We start from the raw sequence: 19,935 nt of genomic DNA, 5'->3' as shown, positions 1-19,935 counted from the left end.
GTAGTTGGTATTTTAAAGACTATAAAAAGATGCGCCATATTAAACATATAGCATATTCTTGATGATACGTTTAATCAACCCGAAAGACTTTGAAGGATGATTTAATCAATCTAATCAAAACATTGATATAATTTAATGAAAAAAATGGCATCTTGGCAAAGAAAAATAAAATTCACAAAAGCAATAGCATATAATGAGGAAAGGATCAAACAGAAGTAAAAGTATGGAAGCTAAAGGAATCTATGATAGAGCAATAAGCAAATAAGCAGCAGCCTTTATTTTTGACAGAAAAAACCTACGTTAGTTGCAAGTCACATTTCCTGTAGATTAATTTGTTACAAAATTATGACAAACTACAATATGTAAGGTCAAAAACAACTCAGGAGAGATCCATATATAAAAATGAAAAAATATTTACTATGCTAAAATTCTAAAGCGAAAAATAACTGATTCCATTAGGTGACTGTATACTTGTACGTGTGTGTGAGAAACCTTTTCCATCTCACATAATACAAAGCAAATTTAAAAAAGATAGTTCGATAAAGAAACCGACAATAGCATATGAATAGGATTTAACTCTAGACTCCACAAAAAGAAACAGATTGACCTAATCCACATAATATTACAAAAAATTCAGAAAAAAAAAACCCATAAAATACAATAAGCCAATACATCATGAAATATTTGCCCATCATAAAAGATTCAAACATAAACTAGTCCCTAAGCAAAAAGTACAAGTTATCTTAACAACTTAGAAACATATTGAATCTGCTGTAACAACCAAATATTGAGAAGAAAAAAATAATAATAAAGCAAGTACCAAATTATTTGTACTGTCGCTTAATGTTGCTGCAAATTCCAAAAATGAAATTCCTTCCAGTTGAAGAATATCAACATCATTGTATTTTGATTTATCCTTGCCGCTCTTAGAGACAGCAAATGCATCATAGTTGAGTTCATTTTGCACTTCAAGTTCCAGATCAGACTCTTCCAAAGAAAGCCCAAAATAGAAAAACTTCTCAGAGAAAATCAACTCCCAAATTCCCTCTTCCCTAAAGACCTCAAGGAGGCTCGGTGAAGAAACAAGAATCTTTCTGATCGTGCAAAGGAAGCAATGCTGCATGGAGTTGGCTAAAGCTCTGTTGCAGATGAATTGTATATTAAGAAAGATGGAGTATCAAAAGGAACTAGAATATCAACAAAATAAGTAAATGTATACAAGACAAGATAGACGCCATGATATATGAGGCAGTTTCTAAGATCAAGCATGAATTAAGTTTTTCTTTTTTATTCCAATTTTTACACATCAAGAAATAGCTAAGTTGAATCAAATTATGATCTTAACAGTTAATTTTCATATAATAGTAATACCATGACAAATAATGGAGTTTTACAGCAATGGTAATTTATACATACAACAACATCAACATCAACATCAACATCAAGCCTTTATCTCACTACGTGGGGTCGGCTACAAGAATCCTTTTTTCTCCATTGTGCCTTTTAAGAGTCAAATTCTCATTTAGATCTAATAAAGAAAGGTCATTTCTAATATTTTCTAACCAAGTCTTTTTAGGTACCTCTACCTTTCTTGATATAGGTCAAATCTAATACATCTACTCTCCTAACCAGGTCATCGAAAGGTTGTCGTTTTATTTGACCAAATCATCTAAGACGACTCTATCTAATTTTATCTGCCACTAGAATGACTTCAACCTTTTCACGCATTTGCTCGTTTCGTAGCCTGTCTCTAAGAGTAAAGCCACTCATCCACCTAAGCATCCTCATCTCTGCAACACTTAGCTTAACATTATGCTTCTCTTTTTATGGCCAACATTCTGTGTGATAAAGCATTGCAGGTCTAACCACCATCTTATAGAATCTTCCCTTAAGTTTGAGTGGTACTTTCCTATCACACAACAAGCCCGATGCATTCCTCCACTTCAACCATCCAACTTGAATTCTACTAATAATATCCTCATTTATTTCACCATCACTCAGAAAAATAGACTCAACATATCTAAAACGTACGCTCTTACTAATGATTTGATAGCCCAAAGTCACAATTCCCAGCTATATCTATTATTAAAGAAAATTACACTACATATATTCATTTTTAGATCTACTCAAACAAAAGCCTTCAGACTCTAAGGTCGCCCTCCATAATTCAAGTTTACCTTCAACTCCCTCTCTGGTTTTATCAACAAGAAGAATATCATCATCAAAAAGCATACACCAGGGTACAACCTCTTGCAAATATCTAGTGAGAATATTCATGACTAAAGCAAAAAAGATATGGGCTTAAGTTTGCTCCAGCATACATATCCTTAATGACTTGAATATAAGCATTTCTCTTGGAACTTTATCATATGCTTTCTCAAAATCAATAAAAATAATATGTAGATCCTCCTTATTCTCTCTATTCTCCATCAAATATCTCAATAAATATATAGATCCCGCAGTAGACCTACCTGGCATAAATCCAAATTTATTTTGGAAAAAATTAATGTCATGTCGCAACCTAGGATCCATAACTCTCTCCAATAGTTTTAAAGTATGACACATCAACTTAATTCCTCTATAATTCACACAATCTGTGCATCACCTTTATTTTTAAATAAATGAATCAAAACATTTTGATTCCATCACCAACTATTTTTACTATTAAAAGCTTTTACTTTTAATACTCCAAGCACATCATTTACAACATTTTTAATATTAGAAGCAACTATTTTCCAAATAACATTAGCTTCCTCATGCACCAACAAAATATTAAGATTGTGAATCTTATTCTCAAAGATATTTTGTTAGAGTTCTTTAAATGCCACCATCTAATCCTAGAACAACGATATACTATGTTTTTCATAATATGCACCTTCATCTTAATGTCCAAAACTAATAAGCAATATTGGATACATAAATTTTCACTCGAAATAACTTTACAATCTTTGCAATCTAAACGATCTATTTTTCTTACAAGAAAATAATCAATCTGAGATTTTGATTGGGACATCAGATCATGGAAAGTATATCAGAGACGTGGCCAATGATCTACGGCCACGATCGCGCCGATCTATTTTTGAGTCTTCATATGTATTTGTTTTATTTATTTGCTTTATGTATTTGTTTTAGTAGCATTTCCCGTTTTGCCCTTAGTTAAGAGTTTTGTCATATGTAATCCCTGGGGGCATTGTCGTCTTTTATTTCCCTTTCATTGTAGGAGGCTATATATAAGCCACATATGTTTCTTTTGAATTTAATGAATGAAGTATAATCAAATTCCTGCAAATTGAATTCTTGTGAGAACTTGAGAGTCTTTGGAGAGAGATTCCTAAGAGAGATAAGCGGATTACCCACCAACCTTGAAAGAGTTCTTCCTCCTCTTTCTCCCTCACTTCCCTTTAAACCCACGGCCCATCCAAATCCCTCCACCGCCGGCCATCCTAACACCATCCTACCTCTTGGCCAAGCTCTCACCCCGCCTTCCCCCATCCTTCCTACTTGCTTACAACTCATTCCCCTATCCCCAAGCTACCCGAACTCCACCCAAACCCTAGCCTAGTGTTGACCCCTCCTGTAACAAAAAAAAGAAAAAAAAATATATCAAATCTCGCCTGCAAAATCCTAAAAATATTTAAATTTGAAATTCAACCCATTAACCACTTAAAGCAAAATCATCCGCCCTCCGCAAAAGTTTGCCGAGGCGGACAAATTGAAATTTACTCTAGCTCACAAAGAGCCAAATGCCTAGTCGAAAATATCACTAGGATCCATTCTCAAACAATCTCTTGCTAGTAAGGACGTGGTACGTGTCCTCTAACCGGCAGTTTCGCCGCCAAATGGCACTGCAGGTAAACGGTTATGACCCGGGGCCCTCTGAACTGAGTGGTTTTGCCGCCAAATGGCACCACAGATAGCGGTTATGGCCAGAGCCAATATGCTCCTTAATGGCGTTAAATCCTTGAGATATGAATCAATAGGATATGATCGATAGGGCACAAAGCCCTCTGTTAGCTAAGGTGGATTTAAATTTGTCCCCTTAGACAAACATTCAACCCCGGTCTACAAGGTCCCCTTGGACGAAGTAACCCATGGCTGCCGACAAGGATCCTTCTGTCAGGTTGGGTCGACTACCTCCTCTGACTAAGTAGACCAGGGACCACGATGGCTCGGGACGATGGAACCATGGGATCTTGATCGGGTCTATCATCCATTCCCCCACCATCCGCTTTAAGTGAAAGATGGTGAAATTTCTATTTTAAATATTAAATCTTTCGAAATATCCAAAATTCTCAAATTCCAAATCCAGTTCTCCAAATTCCAAACCTATTGCTGCTACTATATGCCAGATAATACGTATTCTATACGTATCTAATCGATGACTAGCCTTAATCGAAAGTTCTCTCTCGTGATCGAGAGGGGTAATTAACTATAGGGGCTTGCGCCTATAGGAAACCAGAACTCAGATCATAAAGTCCTCACAAAATGAGGGCGAAATCTCTGGGTAGTGTCTTATCTACAAACCCATCTGCCTTCCAAAATTTACCCCGGAACTTAGTCAGTTAAAATTCCCTCGCCGAATAAGAAAAGCGAGCGGAGGCCGGGGCCGAATTTTCGGAGCCCACACCTAGTCGCCAACCTCTCCCTTCCCCTTGCCTCCAAATTTTCAAATTCCTCGTCATTACTTTCTTTTCTTACTTAGTCTCTTTTGGGAAAGTTTTTCAATTTCAATTATTCAAATCAAATTTGAATTTTGAAACATTTTCTAAAATAGAATCCTATTTTAGGAGAGTTTATAAAATCAAACCCAAATTAAATTTGAATTAAATCCTATTCCTTAATTTGAGAATCTCATTTAAGTAATAAAACCCTTGCTTATTTTCCCAATCCCTCTCCCTATGTCGTCGGCCCCCTCCTTGGTCCACTTGAATACTTTACAAACTTCAAGCCTCTCTCTTTGAAAAGAATTCAAAGCCTCTCCCTCTCTCATACCCGCCCCCCTCCCTCTTTCCAAATCACCCTTAGATCCTTTGCAAATTAAAGGATTAACTAGGGAAATAATTTCTTAATTTTCCTCCATCCTCCCTCCTCTAAAATCTGAACCTACTTTTCCCCCAATCCCCTCCTTTGGCCGGCCACAATCTCACCCTTTCTTCCACTTGGATTCTTGAGAGAAACTTCTTTCTCTCAAGGGGAATCCTTAAGGATAGCAAAGGACGTCTTCTACACCACTCCAACACTACGAAATCGATGCATGGCTGATCCTAAACTTGACTCCAGCTTCGTCTACAATGAACAAGGCATTGTCGACATCCTCCGGACGACTTTCTTCGACGTCAATCCGGAAGTAGACAATTCTGCCAAGGAGTACTTGTAGCGTATCATCTTCACCCTGTCCGAAGCCATCGAAGAGTAACTTTCTACCGTTCAGTGGCAAATCACCGTCGTGCCTCGACGAGGGTGAACTTTTCCTCCTTTTCAATTTGCTCCCTAATCTTCTTCTCTTGTAGGGTGTGAATCAAGCATAAGGAATCGTGCAAAGCTATCTGCCAAAGCTTAATAAACGTAGGGAATGAGTTATGACTTTCTATGCATCTACTCTCATTGTTAATCTAGGGATATTATTGAAAATCTCCTAAATTTGCTTATGTTGAAATTCTTAATTGTTTTGGTGATCTTAACTATTAGTGTGTGATTTGGCCTAAGCGTAAGCATCCCTCTTTTGTTTTCTATTATCGCTAAGTGGCTAACGTTTTAATTCTTATTGCTCTTACTTAAAAGAGTGCAAATTCTTATTACAATCATTTAACTCATACATAGTACTACATCAGATTTACTATGTCCATTCTTATAAGTGATAAGATGCTCATCAATTTTCTTAAATAAGGTATTAGCAATTACAAAATCATAAGCTAGAGCAAAATCTAATATAGTCTTACTACCTTCATTAGTCGCTCCAAACTCATACCCACCATGAATGCTTTTAAAATTCTCTACCTCTCTACCAACATGTCCATTTAAATCTCCAACAATAAAAACTCTTTCTTCAAGAGGTATATTTTGTATTAATTCTTCTAAATCATTTCAAAATTTTAATTTTAAACACATATTCAAACCTAATTGAGGAGCATAAACACTTATGACATTAATAAACTTATCATCAGCAATAATCTTCAAAGCTATAATTTTATCTCCAATTCTATCAATTTTTACAACATTATATTATAAACTCTTATCAATAATCACACATACATCATTTTTAGTACAACTCCTACCATAATACCAAAGTTTAAACCCTAAACTATCAATCTCCTTAGCATTCTCTTACACATATTTAATTTTCTGAATGCATAGAATATTTATCTTCATATGAATCATAATATCAATTAATTCTATTAATTTGCCTATAAAGAAACCTAAATTCCAAGATACTAACCTAAATTTTACATAATGATAATTTATACTTAAGAAGATTAAAATTAAGGTTACGAAAAACATAACATGGAAACTTCAACAGGGCCTGCAATATCCATTTCAGAAAAAAATAATCCTGGTGAAGATCAAAATAGCAGGAACTGGTATTCAAAAAGTACAAGGGCCTAACTTTTTCAGGATTTATACATTTTTAAAAGGCTTTTGGACGAAGATTGACTTTGCAAGGGCCATATGGAAAAGGGCTTGGATACGATGCATGCCAAGCTAACCTAATTCTCTCTTGATCTCTCTGATTAAATACATACATGAAAACAAATGAATTATATCTCTCTTAGTATTTTGATTAAATCTATGGCTATAAAAAACTCAAAGAGTGGTCCTCTAAAATTTCAAACTATACTCCTCCCAGGAAAAATAAATGGAGAACTACAACACTTGGGTTTATTTGTATGCAGAGCCACAGAAATTAACGAGACAAAAAAAACAATAAGACAAAATATGTCCATAAAGGCGGTAGTGAAAACAGAAATAAATCTAAAAATTTACTGAATAGAAAAAACCCTTAAAGCAAAAAATTTCACCTTATATGATTGGGAAGTTCTGTTTCATTTGAGCATGCCTTTATGCATGGAAAAATGGTGAGTAGAACCTTCATGGTCCATCTTATAGAAAGTTCCCAATAGCACAAAGAGACAGACATGGAACTTTTCAGTGATGCTTCATCATGCTGAGATTCAATATCTTCAGGAGCAAGCAGGAAAGAACAAAGTGCTCTGCTTAATCCAATAGAATACCTGGTCCACTCGGTCAAATTTGAACAATCTGACCCTGACGTATCTAAGAAAGAGGCTATTTTCACTGAACTTATGTCAGAGCTGTCTTTTGTCAGGTGAGGGTTAACCACTTGAGAGTCAGATGCAGCCAATCCAAAGCTCGCTTGCAATTCTTGAAGCACGAAAGCAGGCCAACATACACTGTTTGCAAATTTATGTATTCGTCCGTTTTCACAGATGAACTGCAAATTGTTCATGTTCCCAAAACTGCAGCAGTAATTAAGGACCAACTAAAATGAAATGTTCTCTACTGATAACAGAAATAAGTGAATCAACCAATTCAACAAAATACGAGACGCCCGCGTGGAATGCAAAAAAATAACATAAACCACAAAGGTTAAAAGAATGAATTCTTATAGAAACACAAAGAGTGATGACTTTGGATTAGCATCAAACCAAAATGCAAAGCACAATGCATTAAGGGAAAAAAAGGAACTAAACAGCAATTTAATAAAATAAAATAAATTTAAATATTTAAAAAATCAAATATTTAGAACAAATCCAACTATAAATCACAATGATATACACATTCTTGAAGGATACACTGACTCCCTCAGGACTTCCATGTAAATAACTTGCAGCTGAAAGATCCTGAAGATATAGTTTCTGCAGCATTCCAACAACTGTATTCTTCAATTTAAAGCATTCAAAATGCAGATGTAAATAAAGTAGGAAAAATAACATGCGGTAGAAATAATAAAGTATACTTTTTTCCATATAGAAGTATGCAGCATGAGCAACAAAAAATAATAGAGCACTTCCATAGCAATTTGAAAAAAAAAATAGAGATAAATTTATGCAGGTCAAAAAGTAGGTTACATCAAGCCTGATCAAATTTTGAAGTGAACAGTATCTAGAGATTGTATTAGTCAAAAATGTGATTACTTCTTCAAATGGATGAGTGAGAACATAACAATTGAAATAATTATTGGCTCATAAAAATTTCAGATCAATCTTGTATGTAAGAGCTACAAATTTGCATGGTAATTTAAAAAATAATGAGACCAAATTATGCCACTCCAAGATCATGATGTATAAATGATATCCATGTTTGAAGGAACAATAACTAGATTGAATTCTCTAAAATATGGATAGCTTCTTTATGTGAATGTACGTGAAAATAATGTAAATATTAGCTAGTAACACTTCACAGACCAATCTTGTATCTGCGATGGTCCACTGAAATCTAAAATTATCATTTATATAGACTCAACTACTTCATCAAACCTATTACAGGACAAGAAATATGATGTAAAAATAATGTCACAAGAACAATCATTATAGATGTACTCCAAAAATGAAATTAACTTTGTAAAGAATTTAAACAGAGGAGCAGTGCTCCACAAATTACTACTAAAATTACCTGTCATCTCCACAAAGAATTGTACAACTAGAGTCTGAAAATTTACTTGATGGTGGACCAATTCCATCAAGCAGAACTTCCAAACCACCAATGCTTCTGAAATGATTTTGCGCCCGGGTATTATCAAACAGGGCTAGCTTCAAAGCACCCAAAGTCAAATAATGAAGAGATAAATCAGTCCAATGCTCTTTCAAGTTCAGCCTTCTAAGAACCCGTAAAAGTTCTGGAGTGAGAAGCGGGAAAATAAATAAATTAACTATTCTAAGAAAAAAAAAATTAAATACTTGCTGAAAACATATCGACATCTAGCATTCAATAGCAAGTGTTACACATTGGAAAATGGCAATGTTTACTCCTAGTACACTAGGATGAAGAGTACTCACAAAGCATACCCCAAGAAAACATACCAAATAGGCCTTGAAGCACTTCTAAATAAGTAATAATCAACAATAAATCGATCATCAATCAGCAGAATAAAAATGACCAATATTACATAAAAACACTCAGCTGGAAGATACATGTCTTTTTCTCAAGGAAAGCAAGAAGAGACAACGCCCAAGGGCACAAAAAGTATCCATGAACAATCAAGATGTGATAATTCATTTTTAAGTATCTTATCTAGTTAAAACAATGCAAAAGGCCTAGAGCCTATGATGCAGGACTGAATGATCAAGTCCTACAAAGAGAGATTTCTTGCTATAATTAATTAAAACGCAGCAACATAAACTTTACAAAAAAAAGGTAGGCTATTTGAATTAGAAACATGTGAAGTTACTTTAACACTTGCATGTAATGGCTTGACATTGCAAAGAATAAGATAATTGAGACAAAACTCATGTAAATCGGCACAAGCACAACATTCAACAAAGGACAATGCAAGTGAGGTCCTTTCTCTCAAATTTAAGTAGAACTAAGAGTGGATAAAATAACAAACTTGCAACGATGTTACCAAGAAGGAAGGCTAACCAAGTATCTGGCTAAGAGGAGAATGGTTTAGATACTTAGCTCAATAATAACGTAGTTGGGCTCCTTGATAGATATCTTCATATATTTGTTTCTCTTGCAAAATGCTTTCAGATTTCTATGGGATTCCTCCTTGACGTTGGCTGAATTTAAATGTGAATGCTCATTGTTTTCTCCTTTGAGTGTGGCTGATATAGGAGAGAAAAGTAGTCACTTGGAGAAGAAATGAAGTGGAAGAGGGAAGGGCAAGGGGTCGGCCAGCTTGGGAAAGGGGAAGGTAGTCAAGGCGACATTAAGTGGAGCTTAGGGAATTGCTTGGGAATTAATGGCAGCACATGAGAAGAGGAGTGAGTAGGTTAGGGATTAGGGAAAAGTAATTAAAGAAATTTTGACCAATTAATTACTAGCTTTAAATTGTAATTAATAGTACATGGGTAAGTGAGGGAATTAATGTTTGGCTTTGGAAGGGGAGAAGTTGATACTAAATGAGGGTTGCTTGGGAAGATGGAAAGGCGGTTTGAAAATCCGAATTGATTTCCATGTTAATTATGCTTCGGAATACCAAGGGTTCAAGTGCATTTAATGTTGGAATATTAAGGGACGCAAGAGAAGATGAAAGGGCATTTGTTGTTGGTGGTGCGGCAGAATTTTGTGGAGTGTAGGGGCTGCCAGTGAAGGTGGGAGACGCTCGGCTGGTGCAGGAGATGGGGGTTGGGCATTCGGCTAGATAAAAAAACTAAGAGCCCAAAGGCTGTTGGGTGATGCTTTGCCTTCTCCAAAGACTTCTCACGCTCACACTCTCAATTCTCCAAGAGAACAACATCACACAAAATCAGAATTTTATATCATAAACATAAAAACATTACATGAGGGGGTGGAACCATATATATAGGCCCAAACAAAAGGAAAAACCACAAGACAACAATACCCATGACACATCACATAAGTAGAGGGCAAAACAAAAAATAAATAAAAGACAACAATACCCCTCAATAACAACCACAACATAAACAACTAAGAGGGGCAAAACAGGGAACAAACTAATAACATAAATAAGTCTCGTACAAACAACAAAAACTAGAAATATAACGACTCAATCACGGCCGTAGATCGTCGGCCTCTCCTACGGTAGACTCTCTATGGTCCGATGTCCTCATCAGCCTAAGCCTTATAAATAAAACATATAGAAGAAAAGCATACTCTTCCCAGTATATAAAGCAATGTAAAATATTTCAGAGATCGTGAATAAGTGATTAATATCTTTGGATAGTTGGATATGAATTTAAGTGTATCTCCCTATATTAGCAAGAGGATGTCCACTGGTGTATGCTTTTGCTAATGATATTCTTTTGGTTCATATGACTAGAGAGGGAGTTGAAGAAAAACTTGAATCCTGGAGATCAACCTTAGAGTTTCAAGGTTTTCGTTTGAATAGATCTAAAACAAAATACATTGAGGGTAATTTTAGTAGTAATAGATATAGTACAGGAATTGTGACTTTGGGCAATCAATTCATTAAAAAGAGTATGCATTTTAGAAATCTCGGGTCTATTGTTTAAAGTAATGGTAAAATAGATGAGGATAGTATTAGTAGAATTCAAGTGGATGGTTGAAGTGGTGAATGAATCAGGCCTATTGTGTGAAAGAAAAGTACCCTCAAACTTAAGAGAAAAATTTATAAAATGCTGGTGAGACCTGCAATGCTTTATGGCGCAAAATGTTGGCCATTAAAAGATAAACATAAAATTAAGTTGAGTGTTGTAGAGATGAGACTGATTAGGTGGATAAGTGGCTTGACTATTAGCTCCAATGGCATATAAGATTACAGAGAGTCGTCTTAGATAGTTTGGTCACATAAAACGTCGACCTTCTGATGACCCAATTAGGAGAGTAGACGCATTAGATTTGACCTATATTAAAAAACGTAGAGGTAGACCTAAAAAACTTAGTTATAAAGTATTAGAAATGATATTTTTTATTAGATTTAAATGAGAATTTACGTCTTAACCGAACACAATGGATAAAAAGGATTCATGTAACCGACCCCAAATATCGGGATAAAGGCTTTATATTATTGTTGTTGTTGTTATTCCCTATATCAGGTGCTTCGAAATTCCAACTCACTCAATGAATAAATTTTATGGTTGTATTATAAATTTGTTTGAGAAAATATTTCATAACACATTTGCTTTGTTTTGGATGGATCTATTTGGAAATGTTAAGTTAATTGTGCGACAAAATTTTATGCTATTAGGCTATGAAAATGAAGGGTAGCATATGTTTTTTTAGGGCATATAGGACATCGATGCAGGGTCTTCCCTATTGAATCTTGCCGCACCGCTTGGTTCACACCAAACTGAGTGCACTTTTTGAATCAAATGGCTAGACCAAATAGAACTAATTGTAAGCTCCTTAGGATAGTAAGAAAATGAGGAGCAAAAAAGTATTTAATTGTAATTCTAAATTTGTTTTTGATATTTGATTAACATTGTTACAATATATTGAAAATGAAACTTAAAATATCATACCTTCCCCATATCTATTCATTCCCTCTCTCGACTTAACTTTGTGTTTAAACCTCCACTAACATCCCTTCTCAACATTTTTCCCTAAAAAAATCATGTGAAATGATATTTCATCATCAGTAATTTACATCATTATTAACCTTATCCCAAAACTTTGAAGTTAGCCTTATGAATTATCCTTCTCCTTCATTCTTGCTAAGTACTACATATGATGCTAACCCTATATCATGAAAGTTTTTAACACAACTTCTAGTCATATGTATACCAAATTCTCATTCTAATTCTTTCATATTAATTATATTAACCTTCTTATTGCCACATCTTCCAACTTATTTTATACACACTCAAACCTGCCCAAATCTAATCTTTAATGATTATCTTCAAGAATAGCTACACTTACCATCTCTCAAATCTAATCAATTCTCGCACTATCCTTCAGAAAAATTTACACTTCTATCTTAATATAATTAGCCTTCTTCTTTCGTACAAAACTTGGCTACCAGTGACTTCATTGCTACACAAAACTAAAATCAATACAAATTAGTCAACCTAATAGAATATTATTAAGTTATCTATAAGACTCCATCATATATTATTATCACATAGATGACTTCATCATTTCAACCACCCAAACTTTAAGACTTCAACAAAATCAGTAGTTTTTAAAACAACAGAACCAAGTTACTTAAAACCTATCAAATCTCGAAATCAATGCTTCAAACAACATTGAATTATAATTCGTTTGAGTTCAATAAGCATATCAACTAAGTGTTGACCCTCATACTGGTGTCGGGTTCAATTCGACAGCGCAAGGTGAATTTCGAAATAAAAAAAGCATGAAATCGCGCATAATTCACCCGACGCGTGTCGACCCGAAAATCCAAAATCGTCGAGACGAACTCCGTTTGCGAAACGGACAGCGCCGATGCGTCCGGAGCAACAGAAACAGCTAAGATCGACACCCATATTAGTGGGGGTCGCCGGTCGGCGAAAAATTAAATTTTGGGCGCGCGAATCGAGACGACGACGCGTGCGAGCGACAACGCGACGACTGACTCGATGCAAGATTAAAAATTTATTTTTATTTTTTTGTGCAATCTAATTAAAAAAATTTGAAAAAAAAAAAAGAGGGAGAGAGCTTTTTAAATTAAAAAATGAATTTTCTTTTAATAAAAAAAACCCAAAAAAATACCTAAATACCTCACTTAAACCCCTCATCCCAACCCCACTCTCACTCTCACGCCAAACTCACGCTCCAAGCCGCCCCTCTTGCGATTCCAAGCTCTCCAACCGCCGGCCTCCTCCCTCCAAGCTTCTCCAAGGTAAATTTCTTCCTCCATTCTTCTTCTCCTTCTTCCTCCATTATTCTTCTTCTCCATCTTCTTCTTCTTCCTTCCTTCTTCTTCTTCTCTCCCATTTTTCATCTTCCCTCATCTTCTCTCCAAGTTTCTCACCATTTTCTTCCTCTACTCCCTTCTCCTTCCTCTCCTTCATCTTCTTCTTCCTCCTCCAAACTCTCTTTCTCAAACCTACACCAAACCCTAACCCTAATAGAACTCAGATCATAAAGTCCTCACAAAATGAGGGCGAAATCTCTGGGTAGTGTCTTATCTACAAATCCATCTGCCTTCCAAAATTTACCCCGGAACTTAATCCCGTTAAAACTCCCTCGCCAAATAAAGAGAAAAGCGCAGCGAGTGGAGGCCGGGGCCGAATTTTCGGAGCCCACACTAAGTAGTTTCCTTCTGCTGATTTAAAACCCTCATCTTCTATAAGTTTCATCCTATATAACTTCCTGGGGTGAAAGAGATCTTATATCAAAACTATGTCATCATAAAATAGCATAAGCCAAGTTAATCTCAATTTGAATATTTAATTAGCATTTTCATAATCAATAGGGAAAAAAATAAAAGAAACTTTACATAGATCTTTAATGTAAACCAACTATCATAAAACTCTTTGGTAACTTTACATACTGCTTAAATGCCAGCCAGCCCTCAATTATACAAATTTGTATGACTTAAACATACATTTTTAACATGAATTTTCTCCTTAATAAGCACTAGATTAATTATCAAGGTGATTGATGACATGCCTAAGATTAATAAAAAATCACAAGAAAATCCATAATATGTTTCACATACTTCTAAACAAATTGCCTTATATAAAAAAAAATTAATCATAATAAATCTTCTTACTACACCAACAAATTAACTTTGATAAAGAGTGTTATTTCTTTAAGCAAGCTTCATTGTTCTATACCATATTTTAATTATAAGACATAACTTTCATACTCTATAAATACAAAAATATTTAAAATTTACTTTGTTATTAAAATATTGATATCAAATGCTTCTTCTATCATTTAGCATTCTATAGTCCAAAAAATTCCATCGATATGGTTCCAAAACCGAATTATTGCCAACAGCCCAACATTACTTGTTATTTACCCAATACTAATAACTGGTACATTTAGAATTAAAATTTTTAATTTTCCTCTTCTTCAAAGCAAACTCTACTGCATATTTCTGGATCATTGAATTAATGATTTTTACAAAAAACATATGTTTTTATTGTATTCATCTTTAACTAAGATCATATTACCTTTATTCCAGAACCACTTAATATGATCTAGGTTTCTAGACCTATAATCTCTTACTATAGCACTTTTATACATCTAACTCTCACTTTTCTTACTTCCTAAACCCTTGTACAAATATTCAAGAATTATAGTTTTAGCTTTGTTTAAAACCCTTATTACAAAATTTTTAGATTTTCCAAAATTAGTACAAGTAACAACCAGCTTTCTTCATGTTATAAAATACGCTACTTTGACTTTCTAATATTTTGTGCAGTCTTAATATACAAAACTTATCTTATTACTTATGTACACATATTTTCATAAGCTTTTATAACTTCTATAGCAATCATCTTAATGAAATTAGTGATGAGGACATCACTATATAGCAATCATCTTAATGAGATTAGTGATGAGGACATCACTCAGAGATTCAGACACGTGTACCGGCGATGGAATTGTAGATCGACGTCTACGATTCAGCGTCTTTACTTTTGACGCTTTATGTTTTATATAGTCTTGTAGTATGCATGATGTTTTATTTAGTTTTGTTGTTTTCCGATTTTACCCTATGGGGAGTGTCTTGTCATTGTACCCGGAGGGCAAGTTTGTACTTTTCTTTTCATGTTAGAGGTCTATATATAGTGGCCCTATGTGTTGTAATGGGATGATGAATGTTTAATGAAATTTCTTGTGTTTTTCTTCTTCTTGTGTGATCATTAGAAAGAAGGAAGAGAGTTCGAGGTGAGCAAGTGTAAGGCCCACCAGTCGTTGTAAGAGTCCACGGCTCGTGGTAATTTCTTATTTTCTATCTTCTTTGTGTTTCTCTTATCCTCCTTCCCCTCCCCACCCGCCAGCCCCTCCCCAAGCCCACCTCCACCGGTTACTTAACCACTCCCACCCATTTCATCCTCTAGCTCCCCACCTCAAGTCCAACCACCATCAAAGCCCACCCCAACCCGACGGCAAGTTCCCCTCCACCCTTGGGCCGCCGGCCCCATCCTCATTAGCCAAACCATTATGATGATTTCAATCATCATAATGAGTCCTTAATTTAGATCTAGCATTAAAGAAAGGAATTGGTGAATTTTGAAATTCAAATTTTGAAATTCGAAAACTTTCCTTATTTGCGAAATCTAAATAAGGAAAGTTTTCAAATTTGAAATCCAAACAAAATTTAATTTGAGGACTCATTATTTTCCCTCCTAATTGTCCAAGCTCGTTTGGAAAGCACTTAATTCCCCATAATCCCCTCCTCCCTCTCTCTCCATGCCGTCGGCCCCATCTATGGCTCCCCTCCCCACCATTAATCCTCAATCAATGCCTTAATTACAATTAATTTGAAATCAAATTTCAAATTACTTCCCTCCAAATTTAATCAAAATCTGAGATTAATTTCATATTTAGATTAAATCACACCTCCACCCTAACCTAACCTAAGCTCTTTCAAAACCTAGCCTCCTCCACACCTCTCCAAGCCGTCCCCATCCCTCTCCCTCCTATTCAAGCTGCCGGCCTCCCTCTCCACCACCCTTTTCTCTCTTTTGTCTTCCTCCTTGTGTTCTCTCCTCATGCTTATGGTGCATGACCGGTCCTGAGGTTGATCACGGCTTTGCTTACAACGACAGAGGGGAAATCAACATCCTCCTCTCCCCCTTCTACGAGCCTGACTGGGAATACGACGAAACGGTGGAAAGATATGTCAAGCGCATCCTCTATTGCTTAGCAGAGACGATCGATCTCCAAAAGCCTAAGACGCCTTGGCTTCTCGTTGGGAGATCTACCCCTTCTCCGTCCGTGGCTACCTCTCCATCAACAAAGACCTTCGGTACCATCTTCCTAGTGGCAGTTTCTCTCATCGTATGCTTCGTCTTCAACCGCTAAAGCCTAAGAGTGATTGAGTGAGTAGGAACTCTAAGTGACCATGTCTTGATGTTACGCTGTGGATTCTTGATTACTATTTATTAGTACTACTATTTAATTTTTGTTGTTATTGCAATTGTCTTGCTAACCTCTTGTAACGGCTTACCATTACCTAATCTTCCAACAAAAAGTTCTAAGAATTTAACTTTTTTTTCTAAGAATTTAACTTGATTGAAGCATGAGTTACTAATTAGCAATGTGCAAATTCAATCTTTATTGTTACAATTCCAAAGCGACTCTTCGCATGTTTGTCTTACATCAATCAGGCATTTTATTCTTTCTTTCAACGCACTCTCTACAAAACTTACATAGCTTCTTCCTAATGATTATTTTCTCAATAGCATTGTTTTTTCCATTCTTTAAAAAAAGAAATTTCTTAATAACCTTTCATACTTCTTCACTCCAACAACGGATCACCTTATTTATACGCAATTTACTTTCAAACTCTTATGTAATTTAAGGAAAAGCTTCCTAAAATGATAAGTAAGTTTACTCCATACAAGTTTGGTTCAAACATTAAGGTTTCAATTTGCCTGCATAAACCTATACTAGAAGATCAAAATTTCCTCATTTTTTTAATTTAACCACCTTATGTTTTTTTAATAATTACTTCTAACACTTAAAAGATAATAATCCATAAAAAATATCCAATATTCTATTATAAAAACTCCCTCAGAATCACTTAATACTCGTTAAGAACAATACTAATTTATTCCCTAAAAAATAGTCAATATGTACTTCAATAGATTCCAAATAAAACTAAAAACAAGGTTACCAAGCTAACATCCATTGAGCTCAAGAAAGTCGGCCTAAACTCAATTTTCAAATGAGCTCAAGCCGACTTGAAATCAAACTGTATTTCAAGTAGAGTTAATTCAACACCAAAATAATTGAATCCAAGCCAACTCAGGATGAGTCTGAATTGGCTAGAATTAATCCTATTCAAATCAAAAACCCAAAAAAAAAAATAACATTTGCACCAGCAAAAAGTGGAAATCTAAAAGGAACGATATGCATAAATGAGTTATACATGTGTATGCGTGCATATATATATATATAAATATTTCAATCAAGTTTGAATAACATGCCAGCTTAGCAATGCAAGGCTTGAAGAAAAAGCCTTGAATTGATAGATTGACTCATGATACAATTCAAAATTCATCCAAAAAATTTCAAATGAAAACAAACTTGAGCAAATTTTGAATTTTGATCAAAATTGACACCTCTAAGTGCTTTATCAGTAAAATGAATCATAGCATCTTCTCAATTCCACATGACCACACACTCAACAAAAAAGATTTACAAACGGAACAGCCTTTGTACACTCATCTTTTATAATTTGCTTTTTCAAGCTTTCTTCTTATCTATGTTTAGGATCATAAATACTAGCTACACTTTTAACTCCCTAAACATTAACAGAGCAAATAGCATTCACCTTATTAACAATTATATTACTCAACAATTTATCTTTCAACTATTTATCCACACTACTATAACTAGTGCATGTCTCTGTTTAACTTTGCAACAAACAATCTTTCACTGTTCCTCAATGCAAATAGATTTTTTCCTCTTTCCATTAAGTTTCAAACAAAACATGTGATATTCATTCCCAATTGTTGTGCTACCTAATTATCATTAGCTTTTCTAATAAAGCACAAAACACCATTTACCAAATATGATCCTAATTTATACTCAACCAAGCGTTGCCTACATTTTTCCACCATTGCATTAAAGTGTGCATTGCTTGCAAATAATACCCTAATTTTGGCATCCCAAATCTGAAGGGGTTGATCCGATAAGGAGCAGCTCCTAACATAGTTCAAGGAGAAAAGGGGAACAACAATGAACCAATTCCCACATCAAAAGTGGAGAAAAATGGACTATAGAAGTAAAGAGTTTGTCATAATGCATAAGGCGTCATTTAGTGTGACAGGTGAATTTTCCTTGAGAACTCCACAGCTAAGCAACCCCATTGCGAAGCACTACTGGGATGGATGATCCCTTAAGAAGTTATTAAAAAAAAATAGATAAAACAGCAAGGCTCAACAAAATATAGGACATCTTGAGCCAATGTAAACAATAATTTGTATAATATAACATGGGGCTTTACAATAGTAAATCCTAACATGGTTTAAGAAAAACATTAGAAACCTATCTAAGATATTTTATTAATGATAAGATGGGAGCAAGACAAACAACATATTTTTTTGGCACAAGACCATATATAGATTTAAAACCACACAAGAACAAGCGAAATCATTCATGCAGCAGTTGTCAAGACTCGAACACGATTTGTATGCCCTAAAAAATCAGGGAGAATATCACTAGAGTAAATTGTTTTTGGTTCAACCTTAACTTATTGCACATCATAAAAAGATTAAGTTTTGATGCATCGCATAATACTAAAAACTTAGCTAATACTTGCCAACAATTCATCATAATTAAACTAGGTCAAGGCACATCGATTCTTAGAAGAACCCTAGAACTAGCAATATTAAAATTTTAGCACAAAGTCTGAGATTTGTCATTAATCTAGAATTAACACTTGAAAAAAATGAGAGTAAAAATACCAAGAGTCTAAATAAAGTAAATCCTATAGTTTTGCAAAACCATAAAAACGAAAGTTGAGTCTCCTCACCCTGTTCAAGCAATATTTTTTAGAACAACATGCTTTCCAAGGACAATAAATATTAAATTGATATATTATAAATATCGGATGCCCTTTGTTGGCCTGAATACAATGGTGAGAAAACAGTAATAGTAGCAAAGCAGTTTATCAAAACAAAGTATAGAACACTAAACCCATAAAAGTGATTTACAACAAACTAACTACTAACTAGATTAAAATGAGAAGAGCATACCTTACCTACTAACCAATTGACACCACCTGCTTCCATAACCAATATAATTGCTTTTTGCTGCCAGTAAATCCTTGCTTCAGAAATAGAGTCCTTCCGGTTTTTTGCAGAAACTTCAGGCAGGCTATGTCTCAGGGAAGTTTGTCTCATAAAATCCATATGTTCAACATTCTTGTTTCCAGAAGAATACAATTGCATAAAGCCAAAAACTATTGAGACAGCAAAACAAAGTATCTTCTGCAGAAACCTTGTCTTCTCGACAATAGAACTCGATAATTGCTCATCAACACCTAGTGTACTAGTCAGAGTCTTGAGCCTGACAACTGCAGCTGAACAAATGAAAATTACATTTTTAGACATAAATAGGTAGCCCGGATGTGTTCAAATTGTGGAATATACTGAAATAGTTGGCTAAGATTATGACTAGAGTCCATGTAAAACAACCCATGATAACTCA

The 19,935-nt window shown here is 34.9% G+C and overlaps 1 protein-coding gene across 7 annotated transcripts in view; it reads right to left on the bottom strand.

Annotated features, from left to right (window-relative positions):
- LOC110116195 (BEACH domain-containing protein B) overlaps window positions 1-19,935 on the bottom strand; it is a 96,646-nt gene that overhangs the window by 63,870 nt on the left and 12,841 nt on the right. For 6 of the 7 annotated variants that reach the window (XR_003699848.1, XR_003699849.1, XR_003699850.1 and 3 more), the window contains 5 exons: window positions 19,487-19,807; window positions 8,632-8,854; window positions 7,812-7,874; window positions 7,017-7,475; window positions 821-1,139 (listed from right to left, as the gene is read on the bottom strand). Coding sequence is in view for 3 of the 7 variants with exons in the window: in XM_020849691.2 (XP_020705350.1) it covers window positions 821-1,139; window positions 7,017-7,475; window positions 7,812-7,874; window positions 8,632-8,854; window positions 19,487-19,807 (1,385 nt within the window). In the remaining 4 variants the exon portion in view is untranslated. Of the gene's footprint in view, window positions 1-820; window positions 1,140-7,016; window positions 7,476-7,811; window positions 7,892-8,631; window positions 8,855-19,486; window positions 19,808-19,935 lie in introns of those variants that run through there. The other variant, XR_003699851.1, reaches the window with a different exon arrangement.

The sequence above is a fragment of the Dendrobium catenatum genome, unplaced genomic scaffold (genome assembly GCF_001605985.2).
Source record: "Dendrobium catenatum unplaced genomic scaffold, ASM160598v2 original_scaffold_235663, whole genome shotgun sequence".
In the NCBI taxonomy this organism is placed as follows: domain Eukaryota; kingdom Viridiplantae; phylum Streptophyta; class Magnoliopsida; order Asparagales; family Orchidaceae; genus Dendrobium; species Dendrobium catenatum.
The sequence above is the reverse complement of the archived record's forward strand: the minus strand, read 5'-3'. Positions and strand labels throughout refer to the sequence as shown.